The 20,650-nt window shown below is 39.4% G+C and overlaps 1 protein-coding gene across 3 annotated transcripts in view; it reads left to right on the top strand.

The window, feature by feature from the left end:
* Window positions 1-20,650, top strand: part of AATF (apoptosis antagonizing transcription factor) — a 98,816-nt gene that overhangs the window by 56,857 nt on the left and 21,309 nt on the right. For all 3 annotated transcript variants that reach the window (XM_082678955.1, XM_082678954.1, XM_082678956.1), the window contains exons 9-11: window positions 6,654-6,721; window positions 8,953-9,033; window positions 17,165-17,236. In XM_082678955.1, the coding sequence (XP_082535081.1) occupies window positions 6,654-6,721; window positions 8,953-9,033; window positions 17,165-17,236 (221 nt within the window). The remainder of the gene's footprint in view (window positions 1-6,653; window positions 6,722-8,952; window positions 9,034-17,164; window positions 17,237-20,650) is intronic.

Genomic DNA, 20,650 nt, shown 5'->3' with positions numbered 1-20,650 from the left:
GCATGAGCTAGCAATTCTCCTCTTAAGTATAAACCCAAGAGAGATGGAAGCATATGTCCGCGCAAAGAGTAGTACGTGAATGTTCATAGCAGCATTATTCATAATAGCCATAAAGTGGAAGTAACCCAAGTGTCCCTCAATGGTGAATGGCTAAACATAATGTGGTATATACATACAAAGGAATATTTTTTTATGCACATCATACAAAAATACTCTGATCAATTTTATTACAAACATGAAATTTTAAAGAATTTTTATTGGAGTATAGTTGATTTACAATGTTGTATTAGTTTCAGCAAAGTGATTCAGTCATACATATACATCTATCCACTCTTTTTTTAGATTCTTTTCCCGTATAGGCCATTACAGAGTATTGAGTAGAGTTCCCTGTGCTATACAGTTGGTCCTTATTAGTTATCTGCTTTATATATAGTAGTGCGTATGTGTCATTCCCAGTCTCCCAGTTTATCCCCCACCCCCCGCTTATCGTGACCGTAAGCTTGTTTTCTGCATCTGTGGCTCCATGCAGCGATGGACGATGCCACAGCATCCACGAAGGAATGTTACTCAGCCATAAAAAGGAAGGAAGTACCAACATATGCTACAATGTGAATAAAGCTTGAAAATCTGTTAAGTGAAATAAGCCAGTCATAAAAGGCCATATATTATATGATCCTCTTTATATGAGATGTCCAGAATGGGCATGTCTATAAAGACAGAAGGATTAGTGGTTGCTTAGGGCTACTGGGGGTATGTGGCTGGTGGATACTGGGGATGACAGCTAGTATGGGGTTTCTTTTAGGTGGGATGAAAGTGTTCTAAAATTAAATATGATTGCACAGTTCTGAATTTACTAGAAAGTGCTGAATTATATACACTCTGGGTGAATTGTATGGTAAGTGAATTATAGCTCAATAAAGTTATAAACAGTTGTTTGGCATTATCTGCAGCAAATCAAAATAAATGTTATTTGTATTATTTCTAGTATGTTTTCATGTTTTATTTTACGGAACAGAAAAATATTCGTAAGAGATTTTTTTTAAAAATAAATTTATTTGTTTATTTTTTGGCTGTGTTGAGTCTTTGTTGCTGCACGTGGGCTTTCTCTAGCTGTGGCGAGCAGGGGCTACTCTTCATTGCGGTGCACGGGCTTCTCATTGCGGCGGCTTTTCTTGTTGCGGAGCACGGGCTCTAGGCGTGCAGGCTTCAGTAGTTGTGGCACACGGGCTCAGTCGTTGTGGCTCGCGGGCTCTAGAGCGCAGGCTCAGTAGTTGTGGCGCATGGGCTTAGTTGCTCCGCGGCATGTGGGATCTTCCCGGACCAGGGCTTGAACCCGTGTCCCCTGCACTGGCAGGCGGACTCTTAACCACTGCGCCACCAGGGAAGTCCTACTTGCATGGTTTTTTTTTTTTTTTTTTTTTTTGGCATGGTTTTAAATAACGTGTTTATATGACTGTTGATTTATTGATGTCCATCATTTTTGAAATCCTCTCTTGATTTCCCATTGTGGTAGTGAGGCCCTGCTCCCTCCTCACTCCCAATACTTCAGTTCTCCATTCTTCTCTTGTACTTATTGTCGCAGTTTTGTGAAAACAATTGTTTCCAATATATGATTAAATAAATGTTCACAAGTGATGTACTGTGATTACATTTCCTTACAAATTTGTTTTTTCCTAGAGCGAATAATACCCGCTTTTAAAAGATGTACTTAACCTATCATTTTCCCCCTTTCTCCTGGAGCGCTTGCTCCTGGAGCTCCCTGGACTCTTCCTTTCTGGAACAGGCTCTCTGGGGCTGTGCCATCTGTAGTCCTGGGACTTGCCTCACTTCTTTCCTGAGGTAGACCTGTTTTCTAACATCTCCTGTCTTCGTCCTTCTTGCCGTGTGCTCTCATTTTACTGAGGCACATCTTCCTGTGAAAGAGCGTGTGGAAAGTAAATTGTTGAGTCCTTGCCTATGTGAAATGCTTTATGTAACTCTCATACTTGGTTAATATTTTGGCTGTGTATGGAACTTGAGGTTGAAAGTTATTTTCCTCAGAATTTTGAAGGCCTTGCTCTGCTGTCCTCTGGCATCTGTTATTGCTATTGAGATGTCTAATCCCATTTAGATTTACAGTCCTTAATATTTAGGGTGACTGTATAATTCATTGTCAAAACTAGAACCCTTGAGGTGCTAACCTGAAAGAATAGCAGGACAGCAGGCATTAACCAGGACTCTCTGGGGTAGCTGGGGCCATGTGGTCACCCTCTTTACATGTGACCTATTTTTCCTCTAACCATTTAGGATCTTCTCTTTGCTTCTGGAGTTCCCCATTTCATGATGATGTATCTTACAAAAGGTCCTTTTTCATTGCACTAGGTTGCACTAGGTTGTGGTGGGTTCATTCTTGTCCTTCGATTTGGGGAAGTTTTTAAAATTATTTCATTAATAATTTTCTCCCAGCCTTTGTTAGGCAGGTGTTTGACATTCTGGATTATCCTCTAAGTTTCTTTCTTTTCTCACAAATAATCAAGGGGATATCATCTTTGGGCCTTCTTGTTTTATATCTAAGAGATTTTTGTACATTTATCTTCCAGTTATTCTATTGAAATTTTTAAACATTTCTGTTTTGCGTTTAATTTCTTGTTTTACTCTTTTCTCATAGCATCCCGTTCTTGTGGAAATGTGTCTTCTCTCACTTCTCTGAGGTCATCCATCGTGAGTTCTTTTCTCTTTCTTTTCTTTTTCTTTCTTCTTTTTTTTTGTGTGCGTTTGTTTCGTTTGTTCTCTGCGTTGCTTTCTTGAGTCCCTTTTTTTTCTGTTTGTTTTGGTCTGTGTCTGAGGCTTTCCTCAGATGTTGGTGATCCTTAACTGTCCCTTCGTGTTTCAGAGTAAGGCATTCAAAAGTATCTCTGGAACCTGGGCAGAGCTTTTTGGCTCCTTTATATATAATTTTGCTGTGAACTAATGTCTTGGTTGTTAGAACTTGGAAATCTTATTTTCCGGGGAGACAGGGGGCGACCATGCAGTTTCTCCAGAAAAGGCTCCTCTCCTCTCCTGCCTTGGAAATTTTACACATGATGCTAGTGTTCTGTGTAGAGGGTGGGGGAAGGAGACAGAAGGTCCTAGAGTTGAGCATCGAGCCTTTCCCTTATGCCCCATCTCAGCCTTCCGTGCCTCACATCTCTCAGTTTGGAACTTTTGTGGCTCAGTTTTTGCAGAGAATAAAGCTTCTTTTCTCCCTGTGGGGTAGTCACTTGGTTGTGTGGGATAATGGAGAAGGCCCATGGTTCTGCCCCCTTCCCCTTCTCCACCTTTCAGGGTAACTGCCCGCCAAGAGCTCATCTCACAGGGATTCTGTGGGCCTCACTAGCTCCACCCTCACCTTTATTCCCTCTGGACATTTGGGTGATAACTTCCTTTTACTCCTTCATCTCCTGACTGTCTTTGAAAATTTTGTGAAAAGCTACTCTCCTTAGCTCTCCCTTTTCTCTTCTTTCTTGCGGGTTAATACATTTATTTTTTTCCCTCTACTGTCTTGTAGAGGAGTTGAGAAAGGAGAAGAGATAGACTAATGTGTTCAAACTGCCATTTTTAACTGATTCTGGCGTGCATTTTTCCAGGCAGAGTATTATAAATGTTGATTCGATTCTGAATAGTACTGTCGGTGCCATTCCTCACATATGTTGTTATGGGTTAAATAGGTTTTTGTGGGCTGGCCTGGAAACCCAACTACATCTATGATTTTCCCCTAGAACTAGAGAAACAATCAAGCCTTTCTGAATTGACTCTCTGGAGGAATTATAACAGACTGGAACAAAAATATTTCATATATCTCTCCATTTTCCAAATCACATAGAAAATTAGGACTATTGTATCATTATTGTTGAAATAAAAAGCTCCAGAAACTAACAGAAACTGGAATTTTAATGGAAAAGTTTGGTCATAAAGTTAAGCTTTGAAAATTGAACTGAGAAGCAAAGCTAAGTTCTTCAGCAGTATCCCTAAAACTTCATTATTCGGCAACTTTTTTGAAAGCATTTTTCCTAATTAAATTTAAGCCCAGTGATAGAGCTGTGGGGAATAGCAATAGCCACGAGGAGCATTTGTTTACTTATTTTCTTGCTACTTTCTTATTCTTGCCTTGCACACAACAGGGTCTTCTGAAACATTGGACTGAATAAACTAGACTCGGCCAGATAGACCAATAAAACTCTCTTCCTAACCATGAATGACTAAGAATAGCTGTGAGACACTTGGGTAGTGAAAATGCAACCCAGAATATGTAAAGTACACAGGGTGCTTGAGAGTAAATGCTGCACCAGCTTGGTGTTGGAACTGCAGAGACCACTGCGAGTGTAACAGACCCACTGCGGTCATGCGGCTCCCGTTTCCAGCCTCCCACGTTGTGCTGGGGCAGCCTTCCCTGAGCGCTCCTTCCCAGTGGCCGTGATGGCCCCAGTCTCAAGGGATCAGAGATCATTAGGTAAACCAGGAATCGTGGCTGTTATCTCTTACGTGGCTGGAACAAGGTAAGGGCAATGAGATGTAGTGATCCCATTATTTTCCTTCTTTTTTATTTTGTTTTCTCTTCTTTTTTATTAAAAGAAGAAAAGATTCTTTTTGTTAACCTCTCCCCGCCCCCCCCCCACCCCCCCGCCTCCCCTAACCTTGCTTTTGACAGGATGCTGACTAGGAACCAGAGCCCATTTTGGCTTAGCCTTAAGGGCAGCTGTTTACAGAGTAGCGGTGTTACATAGGGTTCCTGTGTCGTATGTCTGTGTAACACTGGATTTGGATCTTGTATTTAGCTGCCAGAAGTGACTGTGATGAAGTAGGGGAGATAAACTGATAGATTGGCTGCCAGAAAGATGTTGGGAGTCAATCAGATAAACAGGGCAGAGAAATAGCTTGCTGTTTTCTAGTGATAATAAACCAGAGGCCTCTGGTCCCCGCATTTTTAAATGTAATTGCCATTGTAGTAATAATGTCTAAAATAAGCAAATGAGAAAACATCACAGGAGGTTTTTTATTTGCGATTGAGATATCCTTTTCCCTTTTGCAATAAAGGTTCGTCCTATATGGAAATGAGTATTTTTACAAATTTGTTGTGCTTCTTCCAGTGCCTACTTACATAAACAAATGACAATTAGAGAGTGAACTACTTTCGTAGGAATTTATCCCTCCTTCGTTATCCTCCCACAGACTTTGGCTGTTTAACTTGATGAACTATCTGTATTGCTCCCATGCCTTACCTACAAAATGATTACTTATTTTTGTGAAGAAACAAGTTTTAAAGTCAAACCTGTGTTATTGACAGGTGATAAGCAGGAAGGAGTTTATTTTAGTGTCTTCCCTTGGATTTCTCTCAGAAGATTATTTATTTATTTATTTATTTATTTTTGGCTGCGTTGGGTCTTCGTTGCTGTGCGCAGGCTTTCTCTAGTTGCGGTGGGGGGGGCTACTCTTCATTGCGGTGCGCGGGCTTCTCATTGCGGTGGCTCCTCTTGCGGGGCGTGGGCTCTAGACGCGTGGGCTTCAGTAGTTGTGGCACGAGGGCTCAGTAGCTGTGGCTCGCAGGATCTAGAGTGCAGGCTCAGTAGTTGTGGCGTACAGGCTTAGCTGCTCTGAGGCATGTGGGATCTTCCCAGACCAGGACTTGAACCCGTGTCCCCTGCATTGGCAGATGGATTCTTAACCACTGTGCCACCAGGGAAGTCCCTCTCAGAAGATTTTTGGAATTTTAATCTCTGTTGGCTGTTTCCCTGTATATAGCACTTGTGTAGGAGAGATGATATCTAGTTTTATTATTGTAATTTAAAATTCTCCTTCTTTAGTGTTTAACTTTTAAATCCATTGCTTCTTCTCACGTGGGACTTTAAGATCCAATGCAAATTCTTCAGTCTGTGTGTAAGATACAGATTTAGGCTTTGATTGCATGCGGTGGGATACCCAGTATTAAGAGGAGAGTAGGAGAGTGATTTAGAGTTCCCGTGGAATTAATTGTGGGGCTGAGAGACTGGCTGTCTGTGTTGTGGTTCCAGTATGCACATACGACTTTCTTTAGGTTCCTTATTAAAGTTGTTGTGGCTGTGAATGTGTTGGTGTCATATATGGTTAAGTTATTTATTAGTAAGCATGCTAGGGTACCAGCTGTGGAAAGCAAGAGAGTGAAGTCCACACTTTCAGTTATATCTAATAAAGGCTTTTTGCCTAAGGAAGACCTTCCTGACTGCCGGAGGTTATAGGTCAGAAGTTAACCATGTACCATTATCCTGTTGGTGAGAAGCTGATGCGTGTTCCTCTTTGCCACCCAGCCCTTCCCACCTGACCTTTTATAGATTCTCCACTGATATCGATGAGGTGGACAAAACTAATCATAAAAACAATGAAGGGAATGTTGCATACTCATTGATCCATTTGAAATGAACTGCAGTACAATAAGTCTTTCAAATGGACTTTGTTCTCAGCTATTGCTTATAGCTCTTTTTAAAGATATATAAATATGAAAGGGTTAATGGGAATTCAGTCATGCTCTTGCCACTGAGTTGTCCCTTATTGATTGTAGTTTAGAGCTGTCACTGTGCCGTTCAGAATTCCTCCTGTGCCCTTTTAAAGTCAGTTGGTGCTGGGAGATGATAAATAAATCACTTGCTTTCCTTTTTCCCCAGCTCCTTCGAGAACTCATAGAACGGAAGACCAGCTCCTTGGATCCCAATGATCAGGTGGCCATGGGAAGGTAATTTAGATATGGCTTTCTATTCATGCAAGTAGCCTGTATAATAGTTTCTCCCTCTGAATCTCCTTAATTCAGCCTCCAAGGCAACGATTGGTCCTATAATTATAAAAGTTGAGAGTTCCCTGGTGGCCTAGTGGTTAGGATTCCGGGCTTTCACTGCTGTGGACCGGGTTCAGTCCCTAGTCAGGGAACTGAGATCCTACAAGTCATGCCGCACAGCCAAATTAAAAAAAAAAAAGTTAAGCAAGATAACAAGAACTAGACAGGCAGAGTGATGGAAATTGTTTACCCTACCTACATTGCCTTAAGTGCAGTTTGAATAAGAGATTATAAAATGCCTATAGGTGTTTATTTTAGGGTTTGTTTCACAAAGTCCCTCTTAATCTCTTTGCTCTCTGGATTGGGCTGTGATTTTATCTGTATCAATCTCTGACCAGTGGGTAAAAAGCATCCACCCAGATGCATGCTCTCCGCTGTCAGGACGTGGCACTGTGCACAACAGGTTCCTTGCTCTGGGAGAGTGTGCCCTAATTTAGACCTCCACCCCTTCAGTGAAAGCTGTGGCACAATTAGAAATGGAACGTGGCGGCATTACCCAGATGTCAGGGTAGAATGGAAAGTAGTGAAGGAAGGCCCTTGTGTATGCTTCATCCTGTGGCTGGAAAATAAAAAGGACGTTGAGAGTGCTACCTAATGAATAGTGTACATTTAAATAGCCATGAGCCATAATTTGCAAAAGCATGAAAGGAAACAAAAGCTGCAAGTATCAGAATGGGATTCTGGGGCAGAGCAGCATTTTGAGATCACAATGAAAAATTTGTGTTGATGAGATAATTTTATGTGAGTAAAACATGAATTTTAGGGTAGGATGTTGATATTTTGTATATCTCTGGAATGCTATAGAGAGCTGTTCACCATAAATTTAATGTGATAGAGCAAATTGCATTTAAGTGATGATTATATTGTACATTTATCTGACTTTACAATAAAATAGATTATGGTAATTAAGATTATATTAAGATTACAGTAATTGGATTTCCCTGGATTTTTTTTTTTTGATGTTAAATTTTCATTGTGTAAATCAGGTAAGATGAGTAGCTGCTGCTGTTTTTCCTTTTTGCCCCCGCACATTTGTTCATATGAGCAATATATGAAGATTTTCTTAGCCCAGTATCTTTTATTTGAAAAATTAATTTCTTTTAATCTAAAACGACTGCAGACTACCAAATGTAAAATAGATAGCTAGTGGGAAGCGGCTGCATAGCACAGGGAGATCAACTCGGTGCTTTGTGATCACCCAGAGGGGTGGGATAGGGAGGGTGGGAGGGAGAATCAAGAGGGGGGATATGGGGATATATGTATACATATAGCTGATTCACTTTGTTATACAGCAGAAACTAACACAACATTGTAAAGCAATTATACTCCAATAAAGATGTTAAAAAAATAAAAGTAAAATAAAATGACTGCAGAATATATGAATCTTGTTTGGATCCTGATTCAAGCAAACTAACTGTAAAGTTGAGACGACCTCGGAAATTTAGAGTAAATATTTGATAGTAAAGAATTATTGTCAACTTTTTTTAGGTGTGACAGTGGTATTGAGATTATATTGGGGCTCTTGGTATTGAGATTATATTGCGGGAAAAAAAGCCCTTACCTTTGAACAACACATTCTGAAATATTATAGCTGAAATGCAAATTAAATAAATAAAATGACTGTAACACTAGTATCAATAGTGGATAATTCTTAACACTTAGCAAAAAGTGGAAAGCAGAGGAAAAAGCAGTTGGGCATTAACAATGGGAAAATTAGATTTAAAGAATTCACGTGCTCAAACCAAACAGCAGCTGCAATATTAGTCATAGAACAGGCCGCACAGCTAAAACATTAAAAGCAAACCCAAGCAGCTATACTCAGTTTGATGGGTTTTCCTGCAGACTGGTAGATTTAGTGCTTGTCACAGTAACTCCAAATACTAAGGAGCATTGTTAACCAAATTTGCTGTAGAATTTCCCAGCTGCCATTTGTTTTTGTTTTTGTTTCTTTAAGCCATTGCACAAATCCTCGTCTGTTGATTAGTCTCTGTGGCCCCAGACTGTCTTGAGGAAGTTGATGTAGGTTGATGATTTCTTTCTGCAGTGTTGTTAGTGAGAAAAATTCCGATTTGTCGATACATGTAACTATTTCCATTAGTGATGATGCATAACATCGCTTGTGAATTTCCTAGGCAGTGGCTTGCAATCCAGAAGTTAAGAAGCAAAATCCACAAGAAAGTAGATAGGAAAGCCAGCAAAGGAAGGAAACTTCGGTGAGTTACTTTTTAGAAAAAATGTTAATCTTGTGTGTTGTTATCCTTATCTCTTCTCTTGCATGTTGGCTATTACATCATTTTTCTATTTCTTTTGATGATTCTGTTTTTCAGGAGCAGAAAAATAACTAAAGCAATATTTGAGGCTTTTTTTTGAGACTCCGGTTTTTTTTTTACTCTGTAATGGAAAGATAGTTACTTCTTGTTCTACTGTTGTGAATGGATGGGTTAAATGATATTTGCATTTCCCTGAAAGAGAAATAATAAGGAAATAAGACAAGATCGTTGAAATTGCCTTAGTTTTAAAAAATGATTTCTTTAGAACAATATAAAAATTGTATTTTGGAGTCTTGTTTAGACATAGAATTATATTGGTCCATTTTCATGATGCCATACATGTACGCAATATGCTAAAAAGGTAAAAATGAAGGATTCCAGAGAATGTTAACACTGCTTAAATGAGATGAGGAATATAATTTGTATGAGAACAGAGGGACATTTCTGAGTGTAGGAAAGCCCTCAACCCTGTGAGCCCTTGAAGGAGTCTTAAAAGTATGGAGACAAAAGATGGGGCAAGAGTAGAATTGACATTGCTCTGCTTTCAGACTTAGATTCCTTGTAACTATTTTTATATATTACATAATATCACTCTCACAGGGCCTCAGTGTCAAAGAAACTACTTGTAATTCAGGTGCACACTGAAAAAAAAATGTTAAACTCATTGTGTTAGGACAGTTTTAGGCAGATAGCTAATCCCACATCCTTATTAGAGCCTGCCTGTCATTAAATTCCCTTTAGACAAATGTGGATCTGTCTCATTTTTAAATATCTTCAGAGAAGCAGATTTCACTACTTCAATTAACCTGTTTTAGTATTTAACAAAACTCATCAGGAAATGCTTATTTTTCTTTAACTTTGCAGAAGTGCAAAGTAGCTTTTCATCATCTTGTGCTTGAAAGTCACTTTCTTAAATCTTAGGTTAAATTGTTATAATTTGTTTATGTTTTTTCATATGTTGAAGTTTCCAAGTCTTCATACTTCTCCAAGTTTGTTTTCAGTGTACTGGTTAAGAGCATGGTCTCAAGAGCCTGACTGCCTGAGTTTGAATCCCAGCTTTGACAGTGTGGGATATGACACTCTAGTAGTTACTCCGAGCAAGACCCTTAAACTCTCTGTGCTAGTTTCTTCATCTGTAGAATGGGGATGATAATAGTACAAGACTTGTAGGGTTGCTGTGAGGTTTAAATGAGTAAGTATATATACAGCTTTTAGAACAGTGCCAGGGACACAGCAAGCACTATATACGTGTCTGTTGCCATCATTCCTATCATTATTATTGCTGTTATTATTCCAAGACTGGATCAGTCTCCTCCTGGAACGTTCATTTACTTACTCACTCACATACATGCCTCTTTTGTACCTGTCTCTTCTGTACCCCCCTCCACCCGGAAGGATTTAAAGAAGAATGTTATTACTAGTACTTTGTAATTGACCAGGCTGATTAAATACCTACTCTTTAATTTTGAGATTAGACTTTTCTCCAGTACGGTGCTTTTAAAATTATAGCTTTGAGAAAGACAAATACTCTATGTTATCACTTGCATGTGGAATCTAAAAAATGAAACAAACGAATGTACCTAACACAACAGAAACAGGCTCACAGATACAGAGAACAAACCAGTGCTTACCAGTGGGGAGAGGGAAGGAGGGAGGGGCGAGATAAGGGTATGGGATTAAGAGACACAAACTACTGTATATAAAATAAATAAGGAGCAAGCATATATTATACAGCACAGGGAATATAACCATTATTTTATAATAACTTTAGATGGAGTATAATCTATAAAAATATTGAATCACTGTGTTGTACACCTGAAACTAATAATATTGTAGATCAACTGTACTTCTAATTAATTAATTTAATAGCTTTGTGAGGCTTTAAATGTTCTCTAGAGGGAGGAGCCCGGGATTTCAGATCAGGAGACTGGCTCTGTCTGGCTCTATGATTTTGGTTGCTCTTTATTCTCTGAGCCTCACTTTTCTCATTTAATAAGTGGAGATACTAATCCCTACTTTATAGATTTGGTTTGAGGATTAAAACAAGGTGAATATGTCTGGTACGTAGGAAGCATTCGAAAATATTAGTTTCTTTGGTTTCTTGTGTTTATCTGTTGACGTTGCTGTTGCAAATATACGCTCTTCAAAAGAACTGAGAGTGGCCAAAAATGCCTTCTTTACATTATCATATGTTTATGAGTTTTAAAACTGTTAGGGCAAGTAGCTATAATCGTGTGTCCCTTGAGGGCAAGTATTGCACTGTTTTTTCAAGACAGTTCCAACCTTAACCGTCTACCGTAGTGCCTCGTAGACATGTTTTTGGATGATTATAACAGTAAAATTAACACGCTTGTCAGGTAAGACTTTCTGTAAGATGCAGCATCCACACTTCACAGTGTGAAGTGAGCAGACTAGGAAGAGTGAGCCTAGGGAAAGGCCACAAAGAATAATGTTTGCCAAAATACAGACCTGAGAGTGTACACGTCCGTTTTGGGAACTGCATTTGTTTTGACAGAGACTTAAACTGAGTATGGGGGAATGGCAGGAGATGAGGCTGTATGAATAAGTGAGCGCTAGATTGTGGTCAAGCTCAGAATTCAGACTTTAAAGACTGTAGCAAGTCATTGAAAAATAAGGAAGCCTGAGCACCTGTCACAGATTGGAGGAGACTTAAGGAGACACCACAATTAGGTGCAATGTGGGGTCCTAGGTTGGATCCTGGAAAAGAAAAAGGACACTAGGGTAAAAATGGGTGAAGTTTGAATAAGGTCTATGGTTTAGTTAATAGTATTGTACCAATGTTAATTTCCTAATTTTGATAATTACACTGTACTTGTGTAAGCTGTTAACATTAGAGGAAGCTAGGTGAGGATATACATGAGTTCTCTGCACTATTTTTGCAACTTTTCTATAAGCCTAAAATTACTGCCAAATAAGAAGTAAAAAGAAAAGTAATAAATAAGGTCATGTGCTTTGAATTGTTTTGCAGTTTTATCATCAGTATTCACCTGGCTCTCTTTGTGAACATCAGTGTGCGGGATGTGGTCAGAATCAGAGTGATCTTGTTAGCAATAGCAACAACTAACATTTATAAAACTCTGTTGGGCACTGCAAAGCAATTTACATGCTGAGGTAGAAAAGGCATAGGCTCTGATGCTAAACTGTCTGGGTTTGAAATCTGACACTTCACTTACTGGCCTTTAGACCTTGGGCAAGATACTTTACATCTTTGTGCTTCAGTTTCCTCATCTGTCAACCTAGCATGGTGATAAAAGGCACATCTCATAGGATTGTTATGCAGATTGAATTAGCTAATTCATGTAAAGTAGTTCGGAAGGTAAGTAGCTCGCCCAGGTTACAGAACTAGCAAGCACAAACTTGGATTTGAGCTAATTGGTCTGATTCCAGAGCCCATGCTTCTAACCTGTGGCTATTGAGTTGTTTCTCTGGCCAGGACCTTTGCAGACACCAAAATGGTACCTTGGCTACATTAGAATTCTGCCATGATGGATTTAACAAGGGGCCCAGGCTAGATGAGAATAGCATAAATAACTTCCTTAAATTAGACCCCCAGAAGAGCTGGTGGGATGTGCCAACTGTCATCACTGGTACTAGATTCCACCAGTGAGCAAGCTTTGCTTTGTGTGATATGGTTGGAGAGAGAAGAAATGTCCTAGCAAAGATGAACATCACCTTGTGGAAACCTTAGTTTAAATGGTAGCAGGTCAGTGGCATGATCCTGGTCAGACTGGGTGTGGCAATTTGCTAGTTGGATGCTGGAAAATAACTTATAAAAAAAAGAAATGTTTTGGTTTTGGGAAGTAATTATAATTATTGACTATCAGTCTTTTACTCAGCATTATCTGTAAGTGGATTTGATCATGATTTAAGCAGAATTCATAATGTAAATGAATGAAGCTCTCGGGTCTTTAATAATGAGGTGTCATACTGTGTTTTGTGTTTGTCTATTTTTCTGCAACAAAATTATATTTATCTCTTCTTAGTATGGTTGGTAAAAGGTATTTTAATACTAAAACATGCATCCATCCTCAGTAGCACTGAGATTAGGTAAAATGCATTGTATTAAGTACACATTACTAAATCTGATTACTTCTTAAAGCCTGTCTTTCATCATGCAGCTAATAGTTATTGAATATATTTTACTAAAGTGTAAAGGTATTCCACAGAGCAGTGCCATCCAATAAAAATGTCTTTACCTGCGTAATTTTAAATGTTCTAGTAGCCACAATTGAAAAGGGGAAAAAATGAAACAAGTGAACTTAATAATATATTTCACGTAACCCAATATATAAAAAATATTATTTCAACAATTTATTGTTTTAAAAATTATTAGTGATATATTTTACATTTTTTGCATCTCAAGTTTTCAAAATCTGGAGCACATCTCAGTTTGGCACATTTCAGGTGCTCAGTAGCCACGTGTGGCCAGTGACTCCCGGATTGGACAACACAACTATAAGGTGTAGTTCATAGTCTTTGTCTAGACAGTAAATTAAACCTGTATTTGGACACAGCCAAGAACAGTTTTCATTTTTTCAGATGAACAGTGAAGTTTGGCGAAGCCTAAAGACATTAAAATACATTTATTAATTGTACTTACACTTTATACTTAAATAAAAAGGTTATGTAAATAATTATATTCTTGTACATTAACGTAACCTTTGGGGAGGGCATTTAGCTTACTTTTTCAATTTTAAATATGCATACTTTTCGATTCACCAGCAAAGCAAGTCCACATCTCAAAATTTATCCCATAGAAATGTGTGAACAAACATACAATAATTTATATATAAGAATCTTCGGGCTTCCCTGGTGGCGCAGTGGTTGAGAGTCCGCCTGTCGAAGTAGGGGACACGGGTTCGTGCCCCGGTCCGGGAAGATGCCACATGCCGTGGAGCGGCTGGGCCCGTGAGCCATGGCCGCTGAGCCTGCTCATCCGGAACCTGTGCTCCACAACGGGAGAGGCCACAACAGTGAGAGGCCTGCGTACCACAAAAAAAAAAAAAAAGAATCTTCACTTTAGCTAAGTCAGAAAGAGAAAGACAAATACCATGTGATATCTCTTATATGTGGAATGTAAACTATGACACAAATGAACTACAAAACAGACACAGACATAGAGAACAGACTTGTGGTTGCCAAATGGGGGGCAGTGGGGGAGGGATGGACTGGGAGTTTGGGATTAGCAGTTGCAGACTAGTATATATAGAATGCATAAACAACAAGGTCCTACTGTATAACACAGAGAATTATATTCAATATCCTGCGATAAACCATAATGGAAAAGAATATGAATAGGAATGTGTGTGTGTGTGTAACTGAATCACTTTGCTATGCAGCAGAAATTAACACAATTTTGTAAATCAACTATGTGTCAATAAAATAAATTTCTAAAAGTTTTGAAAAGTCTTCACTTTCGCACTGTTTAATATGGTTTTTAAAGGGGATAGGCTGTATAATGCCTATCAGTAGGAGGTTTAATAAATTATATTGGCACGACAGAATATCCTGTAACTATTTAAAAGAATAGAATATGACAAAGTGGAAAAAAGCATAATGCAGAATATTAAGTATCTTACAGTCTCATTTTTATGTGAAAATATATAAAGTTTATATTTGTCTTATATATGGAGAATGCCACAGACAAACTTAACAATGATTAACAGTGATTTAATTAACAGTGATTATTTCTGGGGTATAGGACTACAGGGAACTTGTCAGCTCTCTATACATTTTGGAATTTGAAATTTTATATTATTTTTTATAATTAGGAGATAGGGACATTAAAAAATGTACAGTGAACAGATATTTTGTTGCATCTTATAAAAAGTGAAGAATTGGAAGCAATATGAATGTTCAAGTATATGAAAATATAGTTATGGTACTTCCATTCCTGGAATTTTGTATATAGCTTTGAGATACAATGCTAAGTGAAAAAAAAAGATATGAAATTATGTGTGTGTATGGATTTCTGTATAAAATGAACATAATTGGGCTTCCCTGGTGGCGCAGTGGTTGAGAGTCCGCCTGCCGATGCAGGGGACACGGGTTCATGCCCCGGTCTGGGAAGATCCCATATGCCCCGGAGCGGCTGGGCCCATCAGCCATGGCCACTGAGCCTGCGCGTCCAGAGCCTGTGCTCCACAACAGGAGAGGCCACAACAGTGAGAGGCCCGTGTACTGCAAAAAAAAAAAAAAAAAAAATTAATTAATCAATTAAATAAATAAAATGAACATAATTAACCAAAATATTAAACTCATAATAATAATAAATATTAATAACAGTTCTTCTCTAGGTGGAAGAACTATGTATGTTATTATTATTATTTTTTTTTGCTGTATGCGGGCCTCTCCCTGCTGTGGCCTCTCCCGTTGTGGAGCACAGGCTCCGGACGCGCAGGCTCAGCGGCCATGGCTCACGGGCCCAGCCGCTCCGCGGCACGCGGGATCCTCTCAGACCGGGGCACAAACCCGTGTCCCCTGCATCGGCAGGAGGACTCCCAACCACTGCGCCACCAGGGAAGCCCCTATGTGTGTATTTTTGTGTGTGCCCAGTTGGTTTGTTTTCTAAATTTTCTGTAATGAATTATGCTTTTTGTATTACTCTTATAATGGGAAAAATCTCATCATTATTATTCTTTTAAATTCATTTGTTAAAAAAGTGAGTGAAATTTGGGAGGCTTGGCTATTGGTGGTGTAGTAGAGAATCAAATTCTTTGATGTGTGTAAAAATGTTTTTAAAACTGTAAAACATTACACATGTGAAAATATTTATATCATATTTTTTTGTGGATAGTGTTTTGCCCAAGAACAAGTTTTTCTGGTTAGAATTTTATTGGGCTGGGCTAAAAGTTCATTTGGGTTTTCCGTAACATGGAAAAACCCAAATGAACTTTTTGGCCAACAAATATACTGTGCATATTGTCCTTCAGCTTCTCCTTTTATAATGAACAGAAAGGGATACCTTCTTTGAATTCTCTTTGGTGTAATTTCTTCTGTATAAGGTCAAATATTTGTTCAGCCCCCCTTCACCAGAGGATCTCAAAGCACTTTGTACAAAAATACCCTTTTTTTCTATTGGTGGGAGATGGAGGTGACATAACTTAAATTTCTGTAACACCTTGACTGAAGATCTAAGGATCAGACTTCTTATGTACTCAGTTGCATGTGTCATTTGAAGATGGGTGAGGGGCTTCCCCGGTGGCGCAGTGGTTAGGAATCCACCTGCCAATGCAGGGGACACGTGTTCGAGCCCTGCTCCGGGAAGATCCCACATGCCGCGGAGCAACTAAGCCCGTGTGCCACGACTACTGAGCCTGCGTTCTAGAGCCCGTGAGCCACAACTACTGAGCCCATGTGCTGCAACTACTGAAGCCCGCGCGCCTAGAGCCCGTGCTCCGCAACAAGAGAAGCCACTGCAGTGAGAAGCCTGCGCACCGCAGTGAAGAGTAGCCCCCGCTCGCCGCAACTAGAGAAAGCCCGCGTGCAGCAACGAAGACCCAATGCAGCCAAAAAAAAAAAAAGGGGGAAATGAAAGACCTGGTGGAGCTAGTGAGTGAAGGTGATTCTAGAAGCCTTTTCTGACTCAGGGAGCTAGTGAGTGATGGTGGTGGTGAGGTGTTCCATTTGAATGTTATGCCACTACCTGTGCTACTGCCAGTAGGTAGCTTTAATGACACTGAAAAATGATTAAGATGTGTGTAGAGGAGGGAAGATGAGGTAGTCATCTCCTCATTGTCTTTGTCTGGAGTGATGTTTAAGGGCTAGTAGATTGCTCAAGGGCACAGGTCTATCTACTCATTTTTTGGGCGTTGGAGCTCTGTTGAGCTACTGTCATTCACAATGTGCTTTTATCACACTTTTCTCCTGTAGTCTTAAGGAAAAAGTGTTTTTATGGTCGTGAGTGGTTCGTGCCTATGAATTGTTCCCTGTTGCACTCTGGAGCCAGGTATACCTGTGATCAGTTCTGGAGTTTGTTACCTGGTAGGGTGTATTTCCTTTTCTAGGTTAATAGTTACTGATGTTGCTGCCTGTTTGTTTCCTACTTTATTAGGTTTCACGTCCTTAGCAGGCTTCTGAGCTTCATGGCACCTATTGACCATACCACAATGAATGATGATGCCAGGTGAGTAATAGATTTAATTATATGTCTCAAATGGCTTCATGACAGCCCGATATTGACCTGTTCTACAGCCTGTCGCCCTCTCCATTTCTTCTTATCAGTGAACCATTTGTCATTGGCATCATAGCAAGGGTCCTCGTCACATCTCTTCACTCCCATCATTACTGTAAGACCAAAACAAAATTCCCGTAAATCTCAGTGCTGCCTCTGGTGGGTTTTTTGTTTGTTTTTGCTGTTTTGTTTTGTTTTTAACTTTAGCCACCTGCCTAGGACATCGGAGCTCTTCTCTAGACAGATGGGTTAGGACAGCACACACACTTGCTTCATGTGTTTGGGGGTTTTATGCATATGTTCTCCTTTTAAAAATGGGTCTAGAGATTGCTCTAGAGATCTGCATTATGTTGTGTTTGTTCAGGCTGCTGTTGAGGTTTTTTTTATTTTGAGTATTTTTACAAAAGAAGTACATGCTCATTTTACAAAGCTGAAACTAGAAATGTGTACAGAAGAAAATGTATACGTGTACTCAATTCGGAGATAACCACTTTTTAAAGAATCATTCCTTTTGTATTTATTAGTTGGCATTCTACTACATCATAATATTTTTATAATATTATTTATCTATCCATATTCCTTCTCCTTGATTTGTTTAGCATTTATTTATTCATTTATATCAGTATGGATTCATGCTCTCCTATTTTATTCAAGTTAATTATGATCTGTTACTGTCATTATTTATTTTGATTTAAAATTATCTCAGGTTAACAGAAGCCCCTTCAAGCTGGCTTGCATCTTTTTGAGATGTCCCCAATTATTCCTTGAGTGCTTCCTTACTTTCCACCACAGCTAGGTGTTCTAGGCTCATCTTATATTTTCTCTATTCCAGCCCTGGAGTCAGTCTTTCTCCAGGGAGTTCTCACTCTTTTTAGTGAACTGTGGTTTTTAGAACCTAAGGTCTGGGTGCTGGGGTGCTCATTGTTCTGGGTGTCATTGTTCATAGGCTCTCTCAGCGTATAGAGGTTGGAAATGTGTGTATATACACATACCCATACATAGGAGACAACCACTTTTAGTATCTCAGAATATTTCCTTTCAGTCTTTGAGTCCCCTTTTAGTATGTTCTTGTTTTTATTTTTATATAATTAAAATTATATTCAACAATATAGAATTATATTCTGTATTGTGATTTTTTCTTTAAATATTTTGTATACTGTGACCATTTCATGTCATTAAAATTATTCAAAAATTTAAGTGACTGTGTAATATTTTTATATTACCTATTGAGCCATTCACTAATTGTTGGAAATTTAAATTGTTTTTAATTATCATTGTTGTAATGCTGTGATAGACACTTTAAAACATAAGTCTTCACCAAGTGAAATTATTGGTCATAATGTAGGCACATGTGGGTTTTGCCAGCTTTATCCCTCAAGCTACATTCAACCTTTTTATTTGAGAGTATTTAGTTTGCTAATAAACCCCATCAGATTTCCCCCCTTGCTTGAAAAGTAGTAGATGTGCAAGTTTAGTTGAACACGATGATTATCTATTTTTTGTTTGCATTTGTTCAGTGCTTTGAGTACAAAATAGCTTACGGGTGGCGCTGAGTCCATTTATACGCATATCTTTGTGACTTCCTGCACTCTCCTGTGCTTTGCAAATGAATGCCTTTGTCTGGCTGGGTTTTGTTTGTTTGTTTTTCCATTTATTTCTGGGTCTGATCTGTTTTTAAAAATAATAGAGTGAGGGACTTCCCTGGTGGTGCAGTGGTTAAGAATCCGCCTGCCAATGCAGGGGACACAGGTTCAGAGCCCTGGTCCAGGAAGATCCTACATGCCACAGAGCAACTAAACCCGTGCACCACAGCTACTGAGCCTGTGCTCTAGAGCCCAAGAGCCACAACTGCTGAGTCCCTGCTCCACAACTACTGAAGCCTGTGGGTCCTAGAGCCCATGCACCACAACTACTGAGCCCACACGCCGCAACTATTGAGCCCACGCGCCACAACTACTGAAGCCCATGCCCTCTAGGGCCCACATGCCGCAACTACTGAGCCCGCATACTGCAACTACTGAGGCCTGTGCGCCTAGAGCACATGCTCCGCAACAAGAGAAGCCACCGAGAAGCCACCACAACGAGAGGCCCGTGCACCACAACGAAGAGTAGCCCCCGCTTGCCGCAACTAGAGAAAGCCCGTGCAGCAACGAAGACCCAGCGCAGCCAATAAATAAGTAAATAAGTATATAAATAAAAGCAAGAGAAAAAACAAATTAAAAAAATAATAGAGTAAAATGAATGCTTCTTAGGTTCTCTGTCAGGATGACATGAAAAAATTACTTCAATAGAAAAGGAAAACTAGGCACTTAAAAACTAAAATCCATTAAGGTAACATTATTATCCCAGGCATAAAGTGAAATCTAATTTAAGTATTGGTGGCATCTTTTGAATATAGTACTACTAGATCATTTAGAAATCGATTGTCATTCCTAGCTGGGATTTTTCTTGAATCACCTGATACCCCCGGACACTTAGTTTCCCAGAATCTTGTTTATTCACTCATAGTTTTTAAGGGTCTGCTATATGCTAGACATAAAGTTTATTTGAAAACGACTTTATTATTTAGGATTATGTTGGGCTTGGTCTGCAAGAAACATAAAATATGACTACAGAGGTATAAGCAAATGGGAGTTTATTTTTCTAACAGAATATTCCTAGGGGTGGCAGGTAATTACTGGCAATGGCTTTTCCCTTCTCAGTAGTATTAAGGCCAACATACCTTGGTCTTCCCCCTGTGGTTGCAAGGTGGTTGCTGCAGCTTTAGCCATCAAGTATGCATTCCAGGCAGGAAGAAGAGGAAAGGAGTGGTGTCAGCCATACTGATTTTCTTTTAGCAGAATGCCCTCCAAAAACAACTTCTCATATCTCATTGGTCATAACTCTGTTATGTTGCCACTTCAGGTAGAGCAGGCAAGGGAGGAGGGGTTGGGAATGTGTTTGCTGGGTAACTGTGTGGCATTTGGTGTTAGTGGGGGAAAAAGCTATCCCTTGTAGACGCTGCTAATTATCAGCATTGTTCTCCCGCTGGTTTAGCCACTTTGTAACAAGGAATTTAATAAGAGTGTTAGAGCTGGAGAACTGAGCATTTGTTTTTACCAAGTACGCTCCCTTTGCATTGTGTTTCTTAAGGACACAGAGGCAGACATCCACGTTACTGCTTGTGCTCCAGAGTCTGAATAGGCCAGACTAACTATAGACAGAGTAAGTGAGTATTAGCTCTTTCTGCTTCTGGTATCAAATATTCCAGGGCCCATAGGTAGTGTTAGGTAGTATCTTTTTTTTAAAACTATATCTTTTAAGAAGGAGCCCGTCATAGCTTGGCCTGTTTTGTTTTTTGTTTAGGTAATTCCATAACTGGAAATA

This window comes from Grampus griseus, assembly GCF_964374135.1.
Source record: "Grampus griseus genome assembly, chromosome: 20".
NCBI classification, from domain to species: Eukaryota; Metazoa; Chordata; class Mammalia; order Artiodactyla; family Delphinidae; genus Grampus; species Grampus griseus.
The sequence above is the reverse complement of the archived record's forward strand: the minus strand, read 5'-3'. Positions and strand labels throughout refer to the sequence as shown.